The sequence below is a fragment of the Corvus moneduloides genome, chromosome 4 (genome assembly GCF_009650955.1).
Source record: "Corvus moneduloides isolate bCorMon1 chromosome 4, bCorMon1.pri, whole genome shotgun sequence".
NCBI classification, from domain to species: Eukaryota; Metazoa; Chordata; class Aves; order Passeriformes; family Corvidae; genus Corvus; species Corvus moneduloides.
The window spans coordinates 5,796,366-5,819,292 of record NC_045479.1 but is presented as its reverse complement, the minus strand read 5'-3'; the positions used below and the strand labels follow the sequence as shown (position 1 = coordinate 5,819,292).

The following is a 22,927-nucleotide window of genomic DNA, read 5'->3' as shown; positions in this document are numbered from 1 at the left end:
AAGCTCATCCTGACGCATGTGGAAACGCAAAAGATGTTAAACCCCACCACAAGCAAACCCTTGTGCCACCCTACTCACACTGTTATACTCGGCCACCCTGCTATGCTCAGTCTGATCTTCAGAGAGAAACCGGGAGCAGAACCCAGCTACTCTTAATCCGCTCACAGCTGAGACATCTGTTCTGCTCAAAAAGTATGTGCTGCAGGAGAATCACCATTATTGCTTAATAGCATGGTGTCTATGACACATAGTTTAATCTAATTTTGCCAGGTAGGTAGAGGAGTGCACACAGATACTACTCAGCTGTTCATATAATACCAGAAACACAGAGCAGAAAAAAAGCAAAGCCAACACACTCATCTGATGACTCTAGGCTTTTTCAGTTCATGAACCATCTGGGAGCAGGCTGCCATTTTCTGCAATTTGATTTATTATTTTTATTACTATTTGATATTGATAAACATGTTTGTCCTGCTGACATACCTACTCATGCACACATATAACACCCTACATAACCATGTAATTCTGTATATATAACATGCAAAATACATAAAATAGGATTCCTCCTCAGTATCTCATCCATCAGAAGCCCACCATGCTGGCTTGAAGAGTGTTTGCTAGCACTGATTGGAAGCACAGGTCAGAGGGTCAGCTTCTATCCTCTGACCAGATAAATGCAAGTCCTAGCATGGGATTTCTGAGGACCAAAAAGACTTCCCTCCAAGAATAATGGGAAATACAACAAGCATTCACCAATGAATACAGTTACAGAATGACATGTGAGTAAATAAAGATTTCCTGCGTCATTTTGGGGTGCTCTCCACGTCTGTCGCAGCCCTGGAAACATGGGGACAAGGCAGCATCCTCACAGCTTTGCTCCCTTTAGGGAATGGGGGAAAAGCACCCAACAAGGGCCAGATCTGTCTTTCCCACAGTGATGCTGTGCTGCAGCCAGGCAGAGGCCATGTGCAGGGCACCTGGATCCAAGGAGAAAGCAAAGCGTGATGCTAATAATAACTCTGCCTCGCGTGGAGCTTCTGGGCCAGGACAACAACGTGCCGCTCTCTGCTTGGGGCTCCAGGCAGAGATTTGCCCCTTCACATTTGCTTTTGCTGAGTCCTAACTTGGGAATAAACTTGTTTGTTAGCACAGCCGCAGGAAATCAACTGCAGGAGTGAGGAATGCAGGTATTTCATTTGAGGGAATACACACAGACGATACCGCGCGATATTCAACCAGCCCCGCGTAAAGCTCAAAGGGAAATATGCAGAGTAACAACAGTGCTTTGCATTTCTATAGTGCTTGCCTTTGGCAGCTCTCTGGGAGCTTGCAAACATTAATGAATTCACAGAGGCAGAGATTCAGAGAATATAAAGGCCAGAAGGGACTTTAGATCATCCAGTCTGACCTTCTGTGTATTGCACGCTACTTGGAAATTGTGTGGAAAAGAACCACAAACATTATTTGAGGGTGGCAGAAAATGCCTTCCTGTGAAAGGCTTAAAGAGCTCAATCTGTTTAGCTTATGAAACAGAAATTAGAGAAGCTATGCTGTAGAAATACCAACAGTATTTACATGCAGCGAAGTCGAATCTTCCAGAAAGGCATCTACCTTTGATTAGAAAAACACTCAAGAAAGGGAAAAATACTGTTTCCCTCGGTATCTTATGACAATACCTATTCATGGTCATTGTTAGCATTCACGTTTACTAACTCATTTCAATCTGTTTGGTTTTTCTGTCACAGTTTCTGTTATTTTCTCCCCTAGATTAAAAAAATGAACCTTCAGTAACCAGCAGCTCTCTCTGTGGAGGCACTTTATACTCTAAATCAAATAATCTCTGTCTTCTTTTAGGTACAATAGGCAGATTGAGTTCATTAAGCCTTTCACTGAAAGCATTCCCTCACCTCTGAACAACACTGTAGCCTATTGTCACACTGCTTCCAGTTTTTTCTCCTCCTTTTAGAAGTATTTTCCACATTCACTACTGTCTGTGCTCTATATTGTAGACACTACATGACTTTTGCCACTTTTCTCTACTCCTTCTCACCAAAGAATGTCTCACAGCACACTCACTAGGCTGTGTGAATATTGTTCCTGCTTTAAAGATGGAGGCAAATGGAAATGCTAGGACAAAACCCTAACAAGTAATTTTGAGGGAGGCAGATTATGGGTAAGTGGTTCTGATCCTACTCATAACCACCTTTACAGTAGTACAAAATCAGTGCATTTTAAACATGAACCTCCAGATTTATGCAATTCTTGGCAAGAGAAAATCTAGCCCTTTATTTAAAAGGATGATCCCCTTCCAGCATTTTCCAATTTTTCATCCACTCATGGCCTCATATGGTTATTTTTCACATATTTTTCACTGGACATAAATGTCTTGGATTCCCCAGTTATTCCTTCTCTTTCCCCTTATTTTCATCTTCTTGTGACTGATCATCCCCTTTTCAGAGAGTGCCTCTGACCAGCTGCTTCTCAGATTCTCCCTTCTCTGGTCTGCTCAACTGCTCAGCTGCCACAAAACACATCAGCCCCCACATCCCCATCTGCTTTTCAAGGGCTTGTTACCATAAGCAGGGGTTTTTCTACTCACTATTCTTTACTTTGCAAAACCCAATGCACTCAAGAGAAACCACCACAACATCAAAGGCTGAGAGGGGGGTTTAGGTCAGCCTTAGCTTCTTCCTGCCTCCCAGGTGCTGTGCTGGGACTCTCACCTGCATTAACAAACACCTTTTTATTCAGTCATGACTAAAATCCTGGAGTGTGTGAACTACAGGGTAAGAATGCCCAGCCTTGTACCCAAGGGGAACGCTGCAGTGAGTGGGAAGTTCCCTGAGTGTTCACCTTGCTTGCTGCTGGTTTTTGTACTGTGACATGGTGACACCCGGGACTTCAGCTGTTCCCTGGTGAAGGGATGACAGGCTAACAGAGTCTCAGCTCTTTCTATTCAAGGCACCACCACTTTCTTACACACTTTTCAAGCTCCAGCTTAAAGCCGTTGTCTTCATGCTCAGATTCTGGGTAAAGCTGCAGTACTCTAACAGACAGAATCCCACTTCTAGTTTTGCACCCTAAGTGTTTTGCTGGCCGGCCTATACTACACTATCTCCATACAGCTGTGTGCTTCAGTTTAACCGTGTCCCCCAAGATGCATTTATTGCAGCAATCCTATCTGCTCTGGCCTCGGCTGCATGTGGTTAAAGAAGCTGGGTGCTCCCAGGTTCCTCTCACAGAGTCAGACTTCCTTTTCCTCTCATCATCTGTCTGTCCAGTCTGCTCCTGTCTCAGCCTGTATTCCTTTGACCAAAACTGTAACACAGACTAGAGAGAGGTCTCACAGGGCTTTGGGTAGGAGCATCAATGTATTTTCCCACTGGGAACACCTCCCTGAGTACTAGCACGGCATTTGCTTTGCCCATAACTGCATCACACTGTGACTCACCATCATCCCACCACCACCTAATACAGAAGATCCCAGCATTTTTTTCCTGAGCTTTCTCAGGGTATGTCTACCATTAAGTCCATCCATCTGCCTTTCCGCAAGGTTCTCAGGACAGATCTTGGCAGATGACAATGGTTCCCTGAATTTTATGTGGGCATCAGGGAGCAAAACAGCTTATGCTGATGATCCACACTGAAGATCCTCACTGAGACTTGGCAAAATTGGCTCAACAGTTCCCAGAAGACAAAGACTGCCTCTAGTCCTGCTTGCTGTGCTCTCTGCCAGATCTCTCAGAGTTCCCAGCTTACAGAAGATTTCTATTATTAGTTGTCAAGCATATGACCTTGTCTGTCGTACTACTGAAATTCATTCTGTTTCTGGTACTCCTGCCAAGGTCAAATAAGGCTTTCTCTACAATATCCTGGTCCTTCCCTGTAGTAGCAATGCCTTCTAGTGTTGAATTATTAGGATACTCCCTCACTCTCCACAGCTATCCGAGTCAGGGTCTCAGGTTAATATTAGCTAATCCCATGGGTGACCACGGGGAGTGTAACAAGTAACCTTTTGCTAGACTTTAACAGGTGATCTTGCTGCTGCTCTCTTCCCAGATTGCCTTCTCCCTCCCTCCCTTTTACAACTCCTCTGCCTCCCTTGATCTTCTCCAGTCTAACTAATTGTTTCTTATGTGGCATGTATCAATGCTTTACTGAAATACAGAGATGAGACCTTTGAAATTTCTTTTGCCTTCCAGGAAAACAATCATCTGAAAGCTGTTGGCTTGGCCTGGTGTTATCCAGCCCTGATAAACTCATATAGCCTGACTTTCTTTTCCCCTAATTGCTTGGTAGTAATTATACTTTCCTTGAAGATCTCCTCTAAAGTTCTACAAACATTGCAGAGGTCACACTTAAAAGTCTGAGACTGACAAACTTATTTCTCATCCTTCTTTAGTCCTAACTGCTGAATTTTCACTTTTCCAGACTGCACGGAGTCACCACTGTGTGCAGAGCTGAAAAAAGCCCTTTGCTGTAAGTGTGTGTTTCCATGTGCCAGCTCTCCCAGGGCCAGAGAGCACCCAGGCCCAGCACTGGGAGTGCACTAATCAGCTTGAGCTGCTTAATCACAGTAGTCAGCTTGTTTCTTTCCCCAAGGCTGATATTTCTGTCCTTATCAATAACTTGGGCACAGAGTCTTCTTTGGTTTTGGCTCAGACTATAGACTCCTTGATCCCAACTTCACTCTTATTGACCACAAGTGGCCCTAATTCTTCTTCTTCTTTCTTTCTTATTTTTTCTTTCCAAATAGCTGAAGAATATTATGCTGTTTGTTTTAACCTCCTTTGCAAGGTCTAACTCAGCTTGATATGTAAGCAATCCTCACTTTATCCTTACAATTCTGACCTCTAAGGGAGGGCAGGGCAGGGCAGGGCTAGGCAGCCTTCTTTGCTGTCTTTTTTCCATTCCACATAGCCTCTCTCTGCAGAGCCAGCTTAAGCAGTTGCTTGTCATGGCAGACAGATGGAGGGCAAGAGAATCAGGATCCTCACAGAAATGGGGGCTCTACACTGTCCCCAAAAGCTCAACTGCTCCCTCCCCACACTCCAGACTTTGCACAGCTGCCTGTGAAAGCAGTGCCAGGAGCCAGCAGCAGAACACCCTCCACACACTCAGGGCCATCTAACCAGAATTATCTGTGATCCTATCAGTGGGGTTTCTGTAACCCAGTGAGAGAAAGGAAGAGAAGTAAAAGGTCTTGTGAAGCAAAAGGGATGGCAGTCAGAGTCCCATTACAAAGCCTTATGATGGGGGAGATTTGTGCCTTAGGTAACAGGTCGGGCAGGAGAAAAAGAATTTGGGCTGATTTTGGTGGTTAAAAGAATGTATCTTAGGAGGAGGCTGGAGCTGTACTCAGATCTGCTAAGTTTCTGTGGTTCTCACCCTGCAAAACTTGTCTGCTTCTGCCTTGGCTGAATTTAAGCGACACCACCATACAAGACATTTCCTATAACCTCCTCTGCTGTGACATTTAGCTCCTTCATCCTTACATCTACAGACAGTTCATGTGATCCTTTTCAGCATCTTCTCATGTGGCTTTGCTCCTCTGCTGAGCTGTAGGTGCTGATACAGCTCAGGACATCAGCTATACCTGGGCTAAGACTACAGACAAAGCACTTTACTCCATGCATTTTGGGTAAAAGACATGGGGCACTGTGGGGATAGGTGTGAGCAGGGTAATGAACTGGCCTTGCATTCACACAGAGATTTGGGTGGTGTCAGGGGTGTCAGTGCCGCTTGCCTGGCAGCCTGAGGATCTTCACACAGCTTCAAGTGGAAGGTCCTGCACCATTCGTGACCCTTGCACTTTGTCAGTCCCCCTGAATACCCAGTGCTTATTGACAGCCCCTGCACACTGGGTAAAACTGCATGGCCACAGGGATCAATCCTGGACCTACCTGGAAAACACCACAGACAGGAATAGGTGCAAATTGCTCAGTGGTTCTGAGTGTCTGTGCATGTCCCCAGCGAGATGTGCAGACAGGGATCCCAGGATGTCACAGCACACCGCACAGGAGCTGTTTACGTATGCAGATGCACACACATATGCACAAATCCCCTCACACATCGCTTATCTACACATCCTACGCACTCCCACGAGCACCTCTGTGCAGGGATACAGGGCCCTGCTGATGCTGGGTAGGCAGGAGTTAATGGAAGAGAGGCTGGGAAGGAAATTAAAAGCAAAAAGAAGTTGAAAGCCCAGCACATGATTCTTCTCCTATCACATCTGTGAATCCTGGAGCGCAAGAGTAATTGTCTGCAATGAGTCAGACCAAAAGGCACAAGGAAATGGTTGCTATGGCAACCCGTGCACTGCTCTAATTCGGCTCAGAATTAAAATGGTATCAAATAATTTGCAAGCAAAGGGAACATGGCAAAGGCGCTGGGTGCCAATCTAAAAAATCCAGCTATATGCAAGTCTCCCCTGAGTCAGTGTCAAGGGCCCCTTTTGCTTCAAGAGTGACAACCATGGCAATCAGAGGAGCTGTAGAGGCGGCGGTGATGGATAACCTTGGGTGAGCAGATTTCTGCTAGGCACAGGCAAGAATGGGGTCCTGGGCTGGCTCCAGCCTGGAACAGGCTCCGGGGCTGAGGATGTCCTGGAGAGATGCCTCACCAGACCCCAAATGGGAAAACTCTTTGCTCACAATTTTTTGTTTGGGTCCCATTGAGAAAATTCCCTGAGAGGGCTGGTGAGGGCAGGGCCTGGGCACAGGAACCTACCCACAGGGTCTGTGCTGGGTGAAGCACTGCCTGCATGGGCTGAGGACGGCAGGGCTCACCCCTTTATGCTTTTTCCCTGGTAAGTGGTGCAGTGTACATAGTCAGGCACTCAGCAGAGCCTACAAAGGAATATTTACTCTACAAAATTGGCTATTGTCTTCGATTTTTTCCCCAGACAAGGACGCATCCCAAGGCAATAGACAATGTCTGCACACACAGGGAGGAGGCATGGTCCCTGTGCTGAAGATCTTACAGCCTAAGCAGGCAGCACACACACCATGGAAGAAAAGGAATTTGCTAAGGTCCAGCCAGGGTGAGCAGAATGCTATGAAAGATGCCCCATGTGACTATTTTTAGCATTCTTTTGAGGTCAAAATAGACTTATTTGTCCCTCTTGTCCCCAGTTACTGTCTGTGCATGGAGACATCTATATGGAGTTCTGCAGGCAGATGTTGCTCTCTCTGCCTGTTCACTGACCCAGCTGGAGGACAATCAGCTCTGAAAAGGGAACCATGTGGCCCCAGCACTGATGCCAAACCTTGACGAAAGGCAAAGTTTGTAAGACCAGAGCCAGTGCAAAATGATGCAACCACCTCCCTTTTGTCTGGCTCATAGAACAGCTTGTGTGGGCCCCAGAAACACCCCAAAAAGCAGCCTGTGTGCTTGCAGGTGTCCCCCAGGGCTCAGTGTGTAAGTAGAATGCAATGGGAGGCAGGCAGGCAGACGGGTGGATGAAGGGTGCAAGAGACACTGCTTTTGGCACACCAATGGCCCCATGCCATGGGGATACTGGCTCAACCCTCAGGGCAGTCAAATGTCTACCCACTGCTAACAGCCCCCAGACAGATGTGCTGGGAGGTGGAGACAGCACAGCTGCTCTCAGCACTAAAACCAGCAGCATTTCTGTCTTACGAGTGCCCCTAACACTTTCTGTGACTCAGTTCCAGGGCACAGCCTGTTCAGATGTCTCTGATTTTGCTGGATCAAATGGATACGTGAGAAACTGCTCGGGCTAGCGGGATTGCCAGGAGGGGCTGGCACCAGGAAGAGACCAGACATAGCAGGTGATGGGCTGAAAATGAGTTGTCTTCCTTCTTTTTATCCATCCTACCACTGCACGCTGGGGGGACCAGGATTTCCATAAAGGCACCTGGTGTTGCCTCAGGAGCTCACGGAAGTCTCTGCACTGAGACAACTTTGGCACAACCTTCGGCATGAAAAGAGGGACAGCATTCCTTGTGAATACTGCAGCACACATTCAAGAGATCAGCTACCCTCATATTTTGTATGGGTATCTCAATGCTGCTTTCCGAACCGGCCTAGTGAAATAATTTTAATTCTCCAGTTTATATGCAGCTATTTCTGTGGAAAAGGGGCTTATGCTATTAGAGCTTATTTCCGTGCATTTTAACAGCTTCTGCTGATGCTACTGGCACTTTCCAGAGAGAAGGTTGAAATGTTTTATCCATCCAAGCAACAAAACTGTAGGAATACAGAATTGTGTGCAGATTAGCTTGAAAAATGCCACGGCAACAGTCCTGCTGAAAAAGCCACGTGTACCTCCTGTTCCTGCTTGCTGGTAGCAGACAGCAGGTAGCCAAAATTGGAGACCAAGGAAGAGGAGAGACATCAAGCTGGCCAGGAATTGCTTTTCAAATGAAGAGCTTCCATCAGACTGATAGAGGCTGGATTCTAACCAGAGGTAAAATGGCAAAATTACTCCTCATTACCTGCTTTTCAGACTGATTGATTTCAAATTCTTTTGAAAAAAAAAATCAAAATACATTTTTAAAATCTGCTCCTGCTGTGAGTACAGAGCTCTTGTAAAAATACTGGTCTTGATAGCTCAGTGCCCCAAAACTCTGTCTTCAAAACAGAGACAACATTTCTCTTCTCTGCCCCTGGTTTGAGTTTGCCTAGGGCTCTCCCCAAATCCATCTGCATGAATTGCTGGTGTCATGGGATAACGATTTCACTGTGGTCCAATAACTGCTGGTAAGAACAGCAACTTCCAATACAAACAGAGGAGAGAAGTGTTGTATAAAATAAACCCACACCTCCCATTTGGATTATTTTTATTGGGCACCATGTGCACCCCCCATTGTCTGTTTCCCACCCCTGACACATGACAACCATGGCAGGGAACCTCACCCTACCTGTCCCTGTGGGGACTGGCAGCCAGCTGACAGCCACGGAAGTTGAACAGCAAGAAGGTCAGGCAATGAAAGAGACGTCATCCACAGCCCAAAGTGACAGCTCAACTCCTGCACAGATTCCAGCGGTTTCACTGGGGCTTTAAATCACTAAAGCTTCTGTCAGCAACTCCATGTGATTTCTGCCTTGCAGCCTGGGGATCAGAAAGCCCCAGGCTACTGACTCACGGGAGGGAGCAGATGACAGTGCTATCTGGGGCAGGACATGGCTTGGGGAGAATGCCATCAACATTCCTTATTTCTCATTTCCAACGCAGTTAGTGTGCGTGAAAGGTACTGGACTGACGTCCCAGGAGAATAGCTGCCTTCTAATTAACTATAATTAATCATCCAGGCATTACTTAATGTTTGCACAGTGCTTTGAAGTGCCAAAGCACAATAAAGCAGGTAGATAATATTCATTCCAAGAAATGGGTATCGTCAAACCAGAGCTGCCTGTGTGGCTTCCCACCAAAGAGACCACACCAACTCAGCTCATACAAGTGGACCCTGCCTTGGCTCCACCATGTCCTCCAAGAAATCTGTGTGCACACTGAACCCCTTGTGCACCCCTTCCAGGCCCATGGGGAAAGGAGAGGGATGGATGAAAGGGGGGAGGCGAGGGCAGGGCAAAGGACAATGCTTTTTCCTCCTGAATTTGGCCACCTCTCCATCTGGAGCATGGAGGAGCATCTCTAATGGCAAGAGGTGCAGCTTGGACTTCCCCTCAAACCCATTCTGGGATTTCCCACTGAGCTAAGACAGACTGAACCAGGAGGAAGGAGGCCCTTGGGCTTCCCCCGCCATCCCTTCTCTCAGCCCTCCAGACTGTAACTCTCTAATACCATCTGACTGCTCCCTCACTCCCTGACAGCAGCCAGGCCTTTGTCATCTTCCTGGACATTTGATTTCACCAGTTTGCCTTACTCTGCCCTGGCTGGGCACTGCCATTCATCTGCCAGAAGAAAAGGGGCCCAACACTCCCTGTCACTGACATTCTCCCCAAGGGGGCACTGGGGGTGCTCCCTCCCCATGAGCACGGCTGTAAATCCTGCAGCTTAATTTTTCACTGCATGCATAGTGAACATTTCAAAGTGCTTACAAATCCCCTCAAGCACCAAGTCAGACAAGTGACAGTGTTTGTAATGATCAGTGACAGAATGACAGGCCAGTTCATACCACTTGTTCTTTTAGAGGGGCACTTAAAAAGTCTCTGTTGTTCCCCTTTTACAGAACTGTGGCTGCATTTGTTCAGAAACTACAAGTCTACACAGATATTTGGCTTTCTGGGAACCAATGCTGGGTACCAAACTTCTGGTAGTATCATAACTCTAAATTACCATGGTATCATCCCACTGAGAGCTGATGCCATCAGAATAACAATAACACCAATCTGCATCCCATTCTGCTCTGATTGCCTCTTCTGTGCCTCCACGCTCCCTCCCCTTCCTTCACCTCTCTCCCATACCCAGGATGGTGTTGCAGCACTGTCCAGTGTAATTTCTGCTGCAGCCTCTGCTGTGGAATGAAGTTCCCTAGAATCAGGATCTAGCCACTCAGGAGGATGATATTACTGTGAGGAGAGATGAAGTGAGATCTATATCCTTACTCTCAAAGCTGACATCCTCAAGAAACAAACCAGTATTTCAATTGGCAGTGTGACCACTAGTTATTGCCCTTTTTTTAAATGACTGCTGGTATGAAAGATTCAGATGATGAACCTTTCACTACTGGAAACAGAGCAAATGGTAATACAGTACCTTTTTGCTCCCTGAACCCCCCCAAGCATGGTGTGAACTGACACCCAAGCCAGCACATGGGACATATCTCAGCAAACCCTTGCACTCCTGCTGAAGTCCTTGGAAGCTACAGCTGGGGACATGAGGAACTTTGGACACTTTGGGAGATGCTATTTGTCCTGATGCTGTTATTTAGCCCACCCATACCATGGATCAAAGATGGGTTGTTTTCATCAGAGCAAAGGAAACCAAGAATGAAGAACATCCACCATGTGTGGGAGCAGCAGAAGATGCTTATGGTCAGGCCACCTGAAGTACCTGCTAGTGACAGGGACCATGGTACCTTTAAGGAACAAAAGCAATTTAAAATTCATTTCTCTGTCTCAACTTCGTGGTTGCCAGTGAGAAAACTGGTTCTGCATCATTTCCTCAAATGACAGATTTTTTTCCTTATTGTTACTGTTTTAACACGATTTGTTTCCCTATCCTCTGCTGTTTCCTCCACCCTCTGCAGAGGATCCTGTCCCTTCACAGCATGTCCACAGACAGTATTCAGCATAACTGAGTGGGTGGAAATCTCCACAGGGGTTGTGAAAAGCACTGCTGGCAGAAGAGAAATGGCTCTGTCAGGGGCAGATCCTCCTGGCACTTGTTCTTGCTCCAGTGCTTCCACTGAGAAGTTTCCTTCCTTGTATTTATGCTGAGTGCCAGATTGTCCTGGTTTCAGCTAGGCTAGAGTTAATTTCTTCTCAGTAGCTGTTAGAGTGCTGCGTTTTGAATTCATAATGAGAATGGTGTTGATAACACACTGATGTTTCGGGTTTTTGCTAAGTTGTGTTTATCCTAAGTCGAGGGCTTTTTTCCTTGTCTCGTGCTCCGCCAGTGAGGAGGAGAACAAAGGAAACTGGGAGGGAGCATAGCTGGGACAGGTGACCTGAACTGACCAAAGGGACATTCTACACCACAGAACATCATGCCCAGTATATAAACTGGGGGGAGTTACCCAGAAGGGGGACCAGTCTGGGCTTGGGAAGAGGGGTCTGGCATGGGGCAGTGGGTGGTGAGCAATTGTATGGTGCATTGCTTGTTTTTCCCTTTTCATTATTATCATTCTTTATCATGTACCATTGTTGTTGTTGTATTTTACTTTATTTTCAATTATTCAACTCTTCTTATCTCAAACTGCGAGTTTTACTTTGATTCTCCTCCCTGTTCCACCACGGTGGAGGGGTGAGAGGGAGGTTGGGTGAGCGGCTGTGTGGTGCTTAATTTCCAGCTGGGCTTAAACCACAACACAGATGAACTGCTTGTGCCTCTGCTCTAATCCACAGGTCAGGACGGCGAAGGAAAAAGATCATGAAAAACAAACTCCTTTAAAAAAAAAAATGTTCTTTTCTCCTCTCAAATTAATGCTTAGAAAAATGCTTCAGTGCTGTACTGAGACCCTTGGTGCAGTTTCAGTGCTCTTTCATTTTCTGCTGGGTATAACAGTGTCAGGTGGTACCAATTTTGGGAGCAGTTTCTATCATCCAAGCACCTATTGATGTGAACTTTGCTGAAACTATCTCTGTTCACAGGTGTCTCTGGACAGACCTCATAATAATTTTCTCCCTTTGGGTATAACATAGTGAAATGTTCTACTTCATAACACCTATCCTTCAGCTTATAAGTACTTTCTCAATGCCCATGTGATAATTAAAGACTATCATTGTCAGCTAGAACTTAGTGAAATCCTGGAAATTAAGGAATGCTTCATCAGGTGAAGTTAAATTGCTATAGTTTTACTGGCTAGTAGCATTGAAGAGCATTCAATGTATCCTACCCAACCTAGGCAAATGCAGTGGCAGACTCTGTGATCTGAAGGTTATCTGCTGTATGGCCTTCTCTCTTCCCTATCCTATCTATAGGATACTCCTATAACAAAATTGTTCTTTGGTGTCTCTTATCAGTCATTCCTTCCACCATACAAAGTTCCATTAACACTGACCATTCTTTCACAAGAAGCTTTGCATCACAGCACATTTCTGGTGATAATTACTCCATTACCTGTTCCATCAACCTCTTCCTTTAGTCACTGCTTCCAGGAATAAAAAAATTTCCATGGAGCTGCATCTTCTCTTACCCCAATACTCCCATGCTGAGTGGTTAAATTGGGCATGGTGCCAGGGTTACTGATAGTGTTGATTTGTTTTGTTGAATGGCTGCTCTGTTTTGCTTCTGAGTTCAGTGTACTTCTGTAAAGGCTGAAGCAATTAATACAGAAAATGGCAACTCTTCAAAAGCTTTGGGGTTCTCTTGGAAACAATGTGCTGTATGAATTTTCCAAAAGAAGGTGCAATCTAGTGAAGGTCTGCCAAAAGGAGTTTAAAGCTCAGATACAACAATAAGTTTGGCAATCTGTAGATCTGAGTTGGAGATCTAGCAACATGCCCATTCCACCAGCAGAAGTTATTTTTCATTTGAGATAATAATGGAGACACATAAACATGATGCTGTTCCAAAGCCAAAAGCTTTTCTTGCAAAGTTTTAAACCTGCATGGACTTCCCAACCTACTCATGCTCCAGAGAAAGAGTCTCAATCCCCAATTCACCAGCACTGGAGATGGGAAGCTTCCATTCAAACAGCCTGTTTCCCTTTTGGAAGCCTGTCAGCCACTCAGTACCTGTTCCATTATTCTCTGTTTAGCCTAGTTTTCAATACCACAAGCTATTGTGGCTCCTGTCACTTCCTCTGAATGACAAGCTAACAGCTCTCAGCTCCCACTCTGAATGCAAGATGCAGCCATTTCATTCAAGATAAAAAGAGAAACCAGTGTCCTACCTGCAGCAATTCCCATCTTCCCATCCACAGACACAGACACAGACGTGCTCACTGTCACCACTTTTGGCAGGCCACCTCCCTCTGTCAAGACACAAATACAGCAGGCTTGGTTAACTTACCCCCAAAAAGGAGTAAAATACAGCAGGAGAAGCTTGCCGACACATTTTCCCATCCAGGACAGTGTGTACATATGCCTCAACTCTGAAACACCCCAGAATTTGGACGGCTGCATCTTTCAAGACACATAAGCAGCCTAATGGACTATGAGTGGATTTTCTTTTTCTCTTCTCTCTGGCTCATGATACAAGTGGCATCCTCAGCATAAAGGAAGCACCCAAGGCTGGATGGGGCTTCGAGCAACCTGGTCTCATGGAAGACATGCCTGCCCATGGCAAGAGGTATGGAACTAAGTGACCTTTAAGGTCCCTTTCAGTCCCAAACGTTCCATGATTCTGGGATAAAATGTAAAGGATTGGCCTCCTCGATTTTGGGCATGTGGAGCTTCTCTTCGGCCTTCTCTTAGCTGTTCTGCTCAATGTGCCATCTGAACTCTGGAGACAGAGGAGAAGCAGGACAGGTAATTCCAACACCACTTGCACAGTGAAGGCCAGGCTTATGTCTAACTCTTACCCAAGCCAGGCCAGCACTTCAAACTGCAGACACAGCACTTCCAGGTGCTTCCAGAGTGCACTCCATTTTAGGAACAAAGTCTTCTGGGACTTTGTTGCCTAAACTCTCTTATGCTCCAGGGTCTCCCAGTTCTCCTTGAGCTACTTCTGTAAGCATTCTGTAGGTCCTGTGACACATCTGCCAGCCCTGTGCAGACCTCTGAGCTCCCACAGGGCATTTAAAACCACATGGCTGGATAGGCTCAAGCAACTGAACCCCACCTCCCTTTGTCGGTGCAGTTGTTTCAGCCTGCAATTGTCCATGTGGCAGATTCCCTTTGTGTATTTTTTTAAAGTGATTAGATAGCTTCAGCTGGGGCACCTCTTTGGGAGCTGCCAGGGGACAGTCTGGAGGCCAGTCTGATGGATGTAGTCCGCACCTGCTTCCCTCCTCACGTGCTCTGTGGAAATCTCTTGCTTAGACAGATGGGTCAGGGACTCTTCCCTTCCCCACATCTCCAGCATTTGTTTCTGCTTTCCACGTCTGCCTTTATCATTCTAGGTGTGTCCAGAGCACAATTCAGCACCTACCACAGTTCAGCCTGCAAGCTCTGACTATTCTGGCTTTGTTTTTTGATCAAAGCCAGATTAACCTGCTCAAGTGTCTCAAAAGTGGTAAAACTCTTGCAAAACAAATACTCAGCTCACATCCCTTGGGCATGATCCTGCCTTTATGGTGAACCCCAAATGTCTTGTTCTAGGATGGGACAAAGAAGCAAAATACACACAGGCTTTCTAGAAAAAAAAAATCTGCCCAACACATGAAAAATCTGGGTTGTAAGAACAGTACTACTTGACATGCAGAGGCTTCCCTGCTGTCCTTTTATCTCTGAGACTTCTGGACACTGGAAGTAGGTGCTGTGCCTAAATGATCCTGATGACCTGCAGTCATTTCCTGCTGGTCTCCTCCTCAACAGAGAGCTCTTGGGGGTTTTCCTTTTTAGATGATTAGAAGTCCATCTGCCATGAAAACCTCCTGAAACAGCAGGGGATTTGTGGAAAACATGAAAAGGGGACTTCAGCATCTGATAGAATTTAATAAGAAACTGGGTGGCCTATTTTGGCTAAAATGTGGGGCAGCCCTGCTTCATCAGATGTCGAGGAAGGCCCTGGACTGTGCTTTACAGTGAACCACTGTCTCAGAAGCACTGGGTAGTATTTCCTGATGCTTTCCAGGCATATTGTGTGATCCCATGGATCACAGTCTCTCTAAGCCCAACTGCTCATCCCTAAACAGGCTAATAATCTCCCTTACAGTTTAGGGCATGAGGTCTTCAGGGCCAAGTGCTACTTCTTACAATGTGCCTGCAGGGTTTCCAGGTGAATGGGGTTCTGAACTTGATTGAAGCTTCTGACCCATGGCCATGTGAAACCAAGAACAGTGCCAGCTACTTGTCTTCTGGCTTCATCCCAAACTAGCTATGACTTCTAAGAAGGCCACAGCAAGCCACAACCTCAATGTTTAGCCAGCAATGACTACTGTGGCCTGGGTAATGGCTGCCCTGGGAAGTCCCACAGGGTGTCACTGCCTGGTTTTCCAACCAGTGCTCTATTCCAAAGAGCAGATGCCATGGCTTGCAGGGGAGTAAAAGGTCCCTCCTGCCATCTCTCCACACCTGCCTTTTAAGTGAGATGTAAGAGTGCTGGGCAGAGAGAGGCTTTTGTAGGTTTCGAGTATTTTCTCTTTCCATTCCTTTCCCTTTCCATCCTGGTTCATCTCTTGCCTCCCAGGCTGGTTTTCTTCTCTTTGCTACTTGCTTTCCCACCCACCAGACTCCCACCACTGTGCCACAAAAAGCTTTAACAGCTACAGTGCCGAGCTCTGTGACAGAGGAGGAGAGCTAGGGGCCAGGGAGGAGCACAGAGGGGATTTCTGCCTTCTGTGGAGGAGTCTCACATGAGTATTTTGTTTTGCTTGTTTCTATTTAGGCTCTTCTGCTCTCTTCCAGCCTTTGAGAAGGTCCTGGCTGGCCCTGCATACTCACAGGAACCAACACCCTAAGCAAGAGATACTGAAAAGCCACTCCTTGCTTTCTTCTAGCGTTTGAACTTCTTTGCCAAGCAAGAGATGCCATATTCTAGTACTAGGATTGGAAGGATGCAGGGCACCAATGCTATGGAAAAGCCTTCCCCCTCCACCCTTTTCCTCCATCATCTTCCATAACAAACCCATCCTTTCCTGTCATGGAAAGCGGTGATGGAAAAAATGATACCCTCTAAACTTAGACTTCCTGACTGTTTGCTGGTCCCTCACCAGTGCCAGCTGTTACTGTCATCCAGCAGGGCTGATGTTGTTCCCTCCCAAGCCTGGCCACACCTATGTGTCTCATCCCTTCTGCAACACCTTTCCTGTTCCCTTGTCACGTTTCGTGTGTTTTCCAGCCCCACAAAAACCTTGTGTTCCCCCAGCTCCTGCCTACCTAAACCTTTCCATCTACCCGAGCCCTGCATTTCCATTTCCATTTCCATTTCCATCCTTCCCCTCCCCTGTAGCCCTGCATTTCTCATTCCTGACTGCCTTCCCCACACCTTGTAGCTTCATCTTTCCGCTGTGATTGGTATCGTGGCCATGACCTCTCTGTCCCTACGCTGGTGCGAAGGTAACGCCAAGAGGGCAGGTCTCAGCCCTTCCCAGCAGGCGGGAGGCAGCGATAAAGGGATCGGGATGGGCGTGCTGTGGGATGCAAGGTGTGAAAAGCTTTTTTCTCTTTCCCTCTGCTCTGTGTTCAGGCTGGCGTTACCTGAATCATCTTCTGAGACAATGCTGTAGATGAAGCTCCCGGGGGGATGCTCGGCCGCCCTGCGGTACCACAGAGGGAAGTGGTCCATGGTGAAGATACTTTCCTTGTCCTTCTGTGTCAGGAATTTCCTGCCGGGAGAAAACACGTTGCTCACGGTGCGGAGGAGCGGCAGCCCTCCTCGGGACAACGCAGTGGGACACCTGAGGCAGGGTGCACGGCCGGCATCTCATCGCCCGGGGCTTTCCCGTGGGCGAGGGCACACGGTGTCTCCCGGTGTCTCCCGGTGTCCCCCGGTGTCCCCCCGGGGCAGCACCGGGCCCTCCCCGGCTCCTGAGGGGCGGCCGCTCCCGCCGCGCCTCCCGCCGCCGCCGCCAGGTGCCGCTGTTGGCCCGGCCGAGGCCCGCGGCGGCGGCCCCGGGGCGGGCGGTGGGGCCGGGCCGCCCGCGGGCTCTGAGGGCCGGGCCGGGCGGGAGGGGAACCGGGCAGGATGGAAGGGTTACCGGGCAGGATGGGAGGGTTACCGGGCAGCACACCCCGCGAGGAGCAGGGGCAGCGCCGGAGCGTGGATGAGGCGCGGCAGGTGTGAGCAGGTGGGCGAGGGAGGAGCAGGTGCGGCTGGCTTGTGGCCATTGCTCACTGCAGGGGCTGGGGAGCGGGGGAGGCAAGGGGATTAGGCAGTCTCCTACAAAAACAAACAACCCACCCCAAACATAAGGTTATGCAACTGTGGGTAAATCCTCATCTCCTCGGGAGACTCTCTCTTTGAGCAGAGACCTCCTAGCAGCCTTCTAGTATCTGAAGGGGGCCTATTGGGAAGGTGGAGAGGGACTCTGCTAGGAACTGTAGTGACAGGACAAGGAGGAATGGGTACAGATTGAAAGAGGGGAAATTTAGGTAAGATACTGGGAAGAATTTTTTTACTGTGAGGGTGGTGAGGAAGCTGCAACAGGTTGCTGAAGGAGTTGTGGATGCCCCAACCCTGACAGTGTTCAAGACTGGATAAGTCCTTGAATAACCCAGGCTAGTGGGAGGTGTCCCTCCCCATGGCAGAGTGGGTCGGGAACAGATGATCTTTCAAGTCCATTCCAACCCCTTAATAAATTCTATGATTCTGTGATTCCTAGAGATGCAGGGATTGAAGTGTTAGAGAAAAGGGGTCCTTCCAAAGGTAAGAGGATGTATCGTGGGGGCATGGCAAGACAGGCAGTGGGTGCTCAGGAGAGACCACATGAAAATCAGGTCATTTCCTTCCCTGGAGGTTCATACAGCTTGCCTGGCAAATCCCTTTGTTTTCAGGCTCTTGTTTTGCTGTATATTTTGACGTAATGATAATTCCTCATTTATGATTCCTTCCTTTCAGGGGATTCCAGAAGCTGCTCCTGTGGGATGTGTGGGGGTCTGTCTCTGCAGCGTGGTGACTGTGCCTCTTTAAAGCATTGACCGCTGTTCCTGATGAGCAGTGGGGAATCAGGAGTCCTGTTAGCCTCCTGCAGCACACGGCATTTCTCCCTTGTTGCCAGAGGCTGCTACTCTGAATTGTTCAGACTGCTTCGAACACATGAAGAATGTCACCTTTCAGGCACAGCAGAGCTTAAATGTAGGACTCATGTTAGGGGAACTTGGGGACAGTGAAACAGCTGCCAAGAAGCTAATAACCACCACCTGCATGGTCCCTTTCTGTTCCATCTGCTGGTGTGCCTCTGTGACCTGTCCTTTCTTACAGCAGCATGCACCAGCCTTCGTGTTCAAAATGCAGCAGAATGCAAACTACCCTTTCCACGTCAAAACCCTTCACTGCACACACACTCCTGCCTTGAGGGAGAGGACAAGAGAATGAATGGGATGTGACAGATGTCAGTCACGTCACTTAATGCCTCACTGCAAGGCACTGGGATGCTGCTGCGATGTGGGCAATGTAAGAGGCAGAACAGAATAAATCTGGAAGAGGAATTGAGACAGAAAGATCAAACATAGCCAAGCTGCAATGTCGCTGGGGCACTGGAGTGCAGAGCCTTTGCACTGCAAAATGGTCCTGGGGGTATGTAGTAACTGTGGGCATTGTCTGGGTCAGATGACTGAAGTCAGGGAATGGTTGAAGGTTTTCATTCAAATGAGTGCACTTGGGGATAGTATTTTAAGCAGAACTCAAAAAGAGAGGAAGACAAAGGCCCCCTACTCTGACTCTGTGAATCAGCCTGAATGCCATTAAGGTGTTGCTTCTTTCCATTCTATTTCTGTCTCCCCAAAAACATTTCTAAGGCTGGTGGTGATTTCATGCTGCCCCTTCAGAGACACTGACAGAGACCCCTTAATGCAGTTTAGGGACTTACTTGTTGGAAATTTTCTCCGAGCCCACATACAGGGCACTCCTCATGAGTCCAGCCCGAGTGCCCAGAAACGCCATCTCAACACCTGCCTCAGTGTCCCTGTGGAACAGAAACACACAGGCAGAAGCAAACAGTTCTCAGAAGAACAGCTGTGATCCCTGCCCCAGGGTGAGGGCCTTTCAAGCTCGAAGCTACATCTGGACACCTGGTCCCAAGTTCATTTGCAATATAACCCACCTACACCAGGAGTGATACTGGCTCCTCCCTGCTAATGGCAACAGGTTGTTACTGGCTGACAACTGGCAGGTTTAAGACTTGTCCTCAGATTTAAACCTTTGAAGTCTGCTTATTTCATTCTTTTTTAAGTAGACCATAAGCTCCTCTGTCCCTGCTAGCTTTGCTCCAGGCTGCTCTCATGAGGCTGAAGTGCAGGAGAGGAACAGCAGAAGGAGAATGGCTGGATCAGGGATGCAGAGAATGGCCAGGGTAGCAGAATGTGATTGAAGAGGGTGTGTTGGTGTAGCTGTTTAAAGCTGTGCTGATAATTGGGTATCCTAGCAGGATTGTCACTGGCTCAGCTTCTGTCGGTTCAGGGATACAAGGAACTGAAATGGAGACAGGAGGCCAGTGGCCATGTGTATCTGTAAGTAACACGTTGTCTGCTGGAAGAAGATCTGTGTGACATGATACAAGATACCACAAGCAACAGGTGCCTCACTGGAAGTAATAAAACAGAAAGTTGTTTGCTGAAGCCAGCCTGTGCAGTACCTGCCTGCGGTTCAATCTGAAGGCATCACCAACAGAGACAAGACTAAACTCCCTTTCTCCGCTGGAAAAACCCTTACCAAACTAAAGGCTCTCCCAAGGAGGCCCAGCCTACTGGAGTTCACTCCCAAGAGACGCTTTTCAAGTTATTTCTAAAGCTATTGTGCTATTTCTATCAGCTTTTGAGCTATTTCTACAGGGTCTTGTATGCTGTGCAAAAGTTCGTGACTGTTTCAGGCACTGCATAAATACACAGCATCTGGAGATGCATCTTCAGTGGTGTTCTACCCATATTTATTTCTCCTAGACTTACAAGGACATATTGAGGGCTAGTGTTGTCCAGTAGGCCTCCATGGGGGCAGTGACCACTGCATCAAACAGCACTTCCTGGACCAACTCTTCATCACCTAAGGAGAGAAAGGAAGAACAAAAATCAGGAGAGAAAGACATCTTTCTCCCTAGATGTTTTAGAGAGTCCCTTGGTGAGGAACATCTGCCTGTCCAGGACAGTGGATCAGTGTGGCACAAAAAAGAGGCCTCCCATTACAGGGCAGAGAAGTGGTCCTAGCACCCTGGGTGGTGGGAAGCACAGGAGCTGATGTCACAGCCAAGATCACAGAATTACAGAATCAATGAGGTTGGGAAAGACCTCTGAGAGCATCGAGTCCAACCTATGACCCAATACCACCAGACCAACCAGACCACACTGAGTGCCATGTCCAGTCTTTCCTTAAACGCCTCCAGGGACAGTGACCCCACCATCTCCCTGGGCAGCTAATAACTAATCACCCTTTCTGCGAAGAATTTCTTCCTAATATTCAAAATCATCAGACCCGTTCCCCTCCAAACTCTGTGGAAGGGTGGGTGCCCAAACAAGTGTGGGCAAGTGAGAGGCTTTCAACTGAAGTTATTCATTAGACCTTCACTTGACTCTTCCATTGAACAGGCTGTCCATAGCCATTGCCTCAAATCCCTGCCTTGAACTTTCTTCTGGGTATCCTGTAGAGAGGATACCAGCCACCATCTTCCACTCAAGTAGCTTCCTTCAAAACCACTAATGACTTTTTTGTGGCTTCTACTCTGTCCCTTTGCTCACTGGCTTCTCTGTTAGCCCTCCTTCCTTACTGTGAGTCACAAAACATTGTCCTGTCCTGGTTTTCACCAGATGCTCAAGCCAGTCCAGGCTCTGACTCTAATCCCCTTTGCACTGGAGCTAAGAAGCGATTAGGAATCTTCCAGGTATCATCATGTTCTAAATGACGTGCCCCAGAATCCCATTTCTTTGACCTGCTTCGTTTCTCTATTGCCCTGCTTGCACTAATTGGTGAGAACATGGTGACCATTGTGCAGAAATGCCCCTTTCAGTGCTGTTCTAGGTGGAGCCACCTAGAACACCCATCACTTCAGTGTTTCTGGCACTGAACTTTCTGGGTTGATGTTCCAGGTGTCCCTTAATGTTTTATCTCAAGTTCTCCCAAATTTCTTTGTCACAGATCTCGGGATCCTCCTCTCCATAGTTGTTGTTATTCAAGCCTCAAAATCAGAGCCCATCATGAGATCTTTCCCTCTTCAGGTCCCCCATGTCTAGGATGTGTTCAAATCATATTTTTCCTCCACAGCACTTCCAAGTCTGCGTATTTCTCACCATCAGCTCTCCTGAAACTTTCCTCTTCCCTGGCCTCTTCAACTCATACATCTCCTCTTTCCAGCCTACCCCAAGGACAGCCAGGAGGGGACTGCTCACATTGTGCAAGAGAGGAAGAATTACCAGATTACAGTTGATTTTACTTTTAAGAGATTCCCATCCTTGTGCCAAAGCTTTGTGCCTGCCTCTCAGGTGCAGCATTACAGGCAAAAGCTTGTACTTGGCACAGCTAAGGGGGCTGAAGGACGTCCTAAAACCCAATTGCTGTAAGGAATTCCTGTGTACAGCTGCCCATCTCTGCCCCCTGATAGAGATCCCATTCTTTAGTGGTGCTGTATCAACTGTAGGAAAATGGGACCTGGTGCAAGGGATGAGCAGCAGGGGGAGCAGGAAAGATGATAATCCTGTGACCACTTTTTTCTCCTGGATCAGTTACCTGCTGTGTTTGGAAAACAAAATTAATAATCCTTGTTCTGAAAGAATCCATCTCTCTCTAGAGGGCACCGTGAGTCCTTGGAGGATGATGCCTGGGGTCCCTGGGAAACTGAATCATCTCAGCACTTTTCCTGGCTTCTGCTATTGCCCCCCTCTAGCCCAGTCAGTCAGTCTTAAACCTGGTGTGCAGCCCCTGCCAAGCTCCATTCAAGCCTTCCATTTTCCAGTATTTCCTGTGTTGAGACCTCCAATAAGGTTGAGTTTTGTGTCAGCTTTGAAATGGAAAAAATCCCCTGACAGAGACAAGGAAGTGGATCCTCAGCTCATTTCCACTTGTGAATTAATCTGGCTTGAGTTCAGTCCTGCCTGTGTGAGCAAACGGCACAGGAGTTCAGTCTGACACCAATCAGTTTGTCACAGTCCCCTCTCCCTTGTGATGGGTACAGGAAGACCCCAGCAGGGCCCTTTCAGTGCCTGGGACTCACATTCCAGGTCAGGCTCCTCTCCAGTGAGGAAACGGATCACAGCCTCCAGCTGGCTGAGCTTTCGGTGGTCGGGATCAATGTCGGTGATGCAGTAAATCCTGGTGGGAAGTGGAGAAGAAGCCCAAAAGGGCAAAGAGAAACAACAGTCAAACAAATGCTCCTGAAAGATAATAACTGCAAAAAGAAAGTCAGCAAGAAACCTTGGTCTACAAAGTCTTTACCATTGCTGCATGTTGTGCCCACTCTAAATCCAACAATGTGACTGTAAGTCAAACCCTACCACTAAACCAAACACCAATTAACCCAACTGCTGTGCTTAGTGGGGCTGCTGTGTTCTCCAGCATAAGCTCACCATGCAACAGAGCTGTTCCAAATCC

General features: G+C 47.6%; 1 protein-coding gene across 3 annotated transcripts in view; it reads right to left on the bottom strand.

The window, feature by feature from the left end:
- Nucleotides 1-22,927, bottom strand: part of CACNA2D4 (calcium voltage-gated channel auxiliary subunit alpha2delta 4) — a 122,043-nt gene that overhangs the window by 51,706 nt on the left and 47,410 nt on the right. For all 3 annotated transcript variants that reach the window (XM_032106004.1, XM_032106003.1, XM_032106002.1), the window contains 5 exons: nucleotides 22,551-22,648; nucleotides 20,299-20,392; nucleotides 19,224-19,319; nucleotides 16,894-17,021; nucleotides 13,485-13,565 (listed from right to left, as the gene is read on the bottom strand). In XM_032106004.1, coding sequence (XP_031961895.1) covers nucleotides 13,485-13,565; nucleotides 16,894-17,021; nucleotides 19,224-19,319; nucleotides 20,299-20,392; nucleotides 22,551-22,648 — 497 coding nt within the window. The remainder of the gene's footprint in view (nucleotides 1-13,484; nucleotides 13,566-16,893; nucleotides 17,022-19,223; nucleotides 19,320-20,298; nucleotides 20,393-22,550; nucleotides 22,649-22,927) is intronic.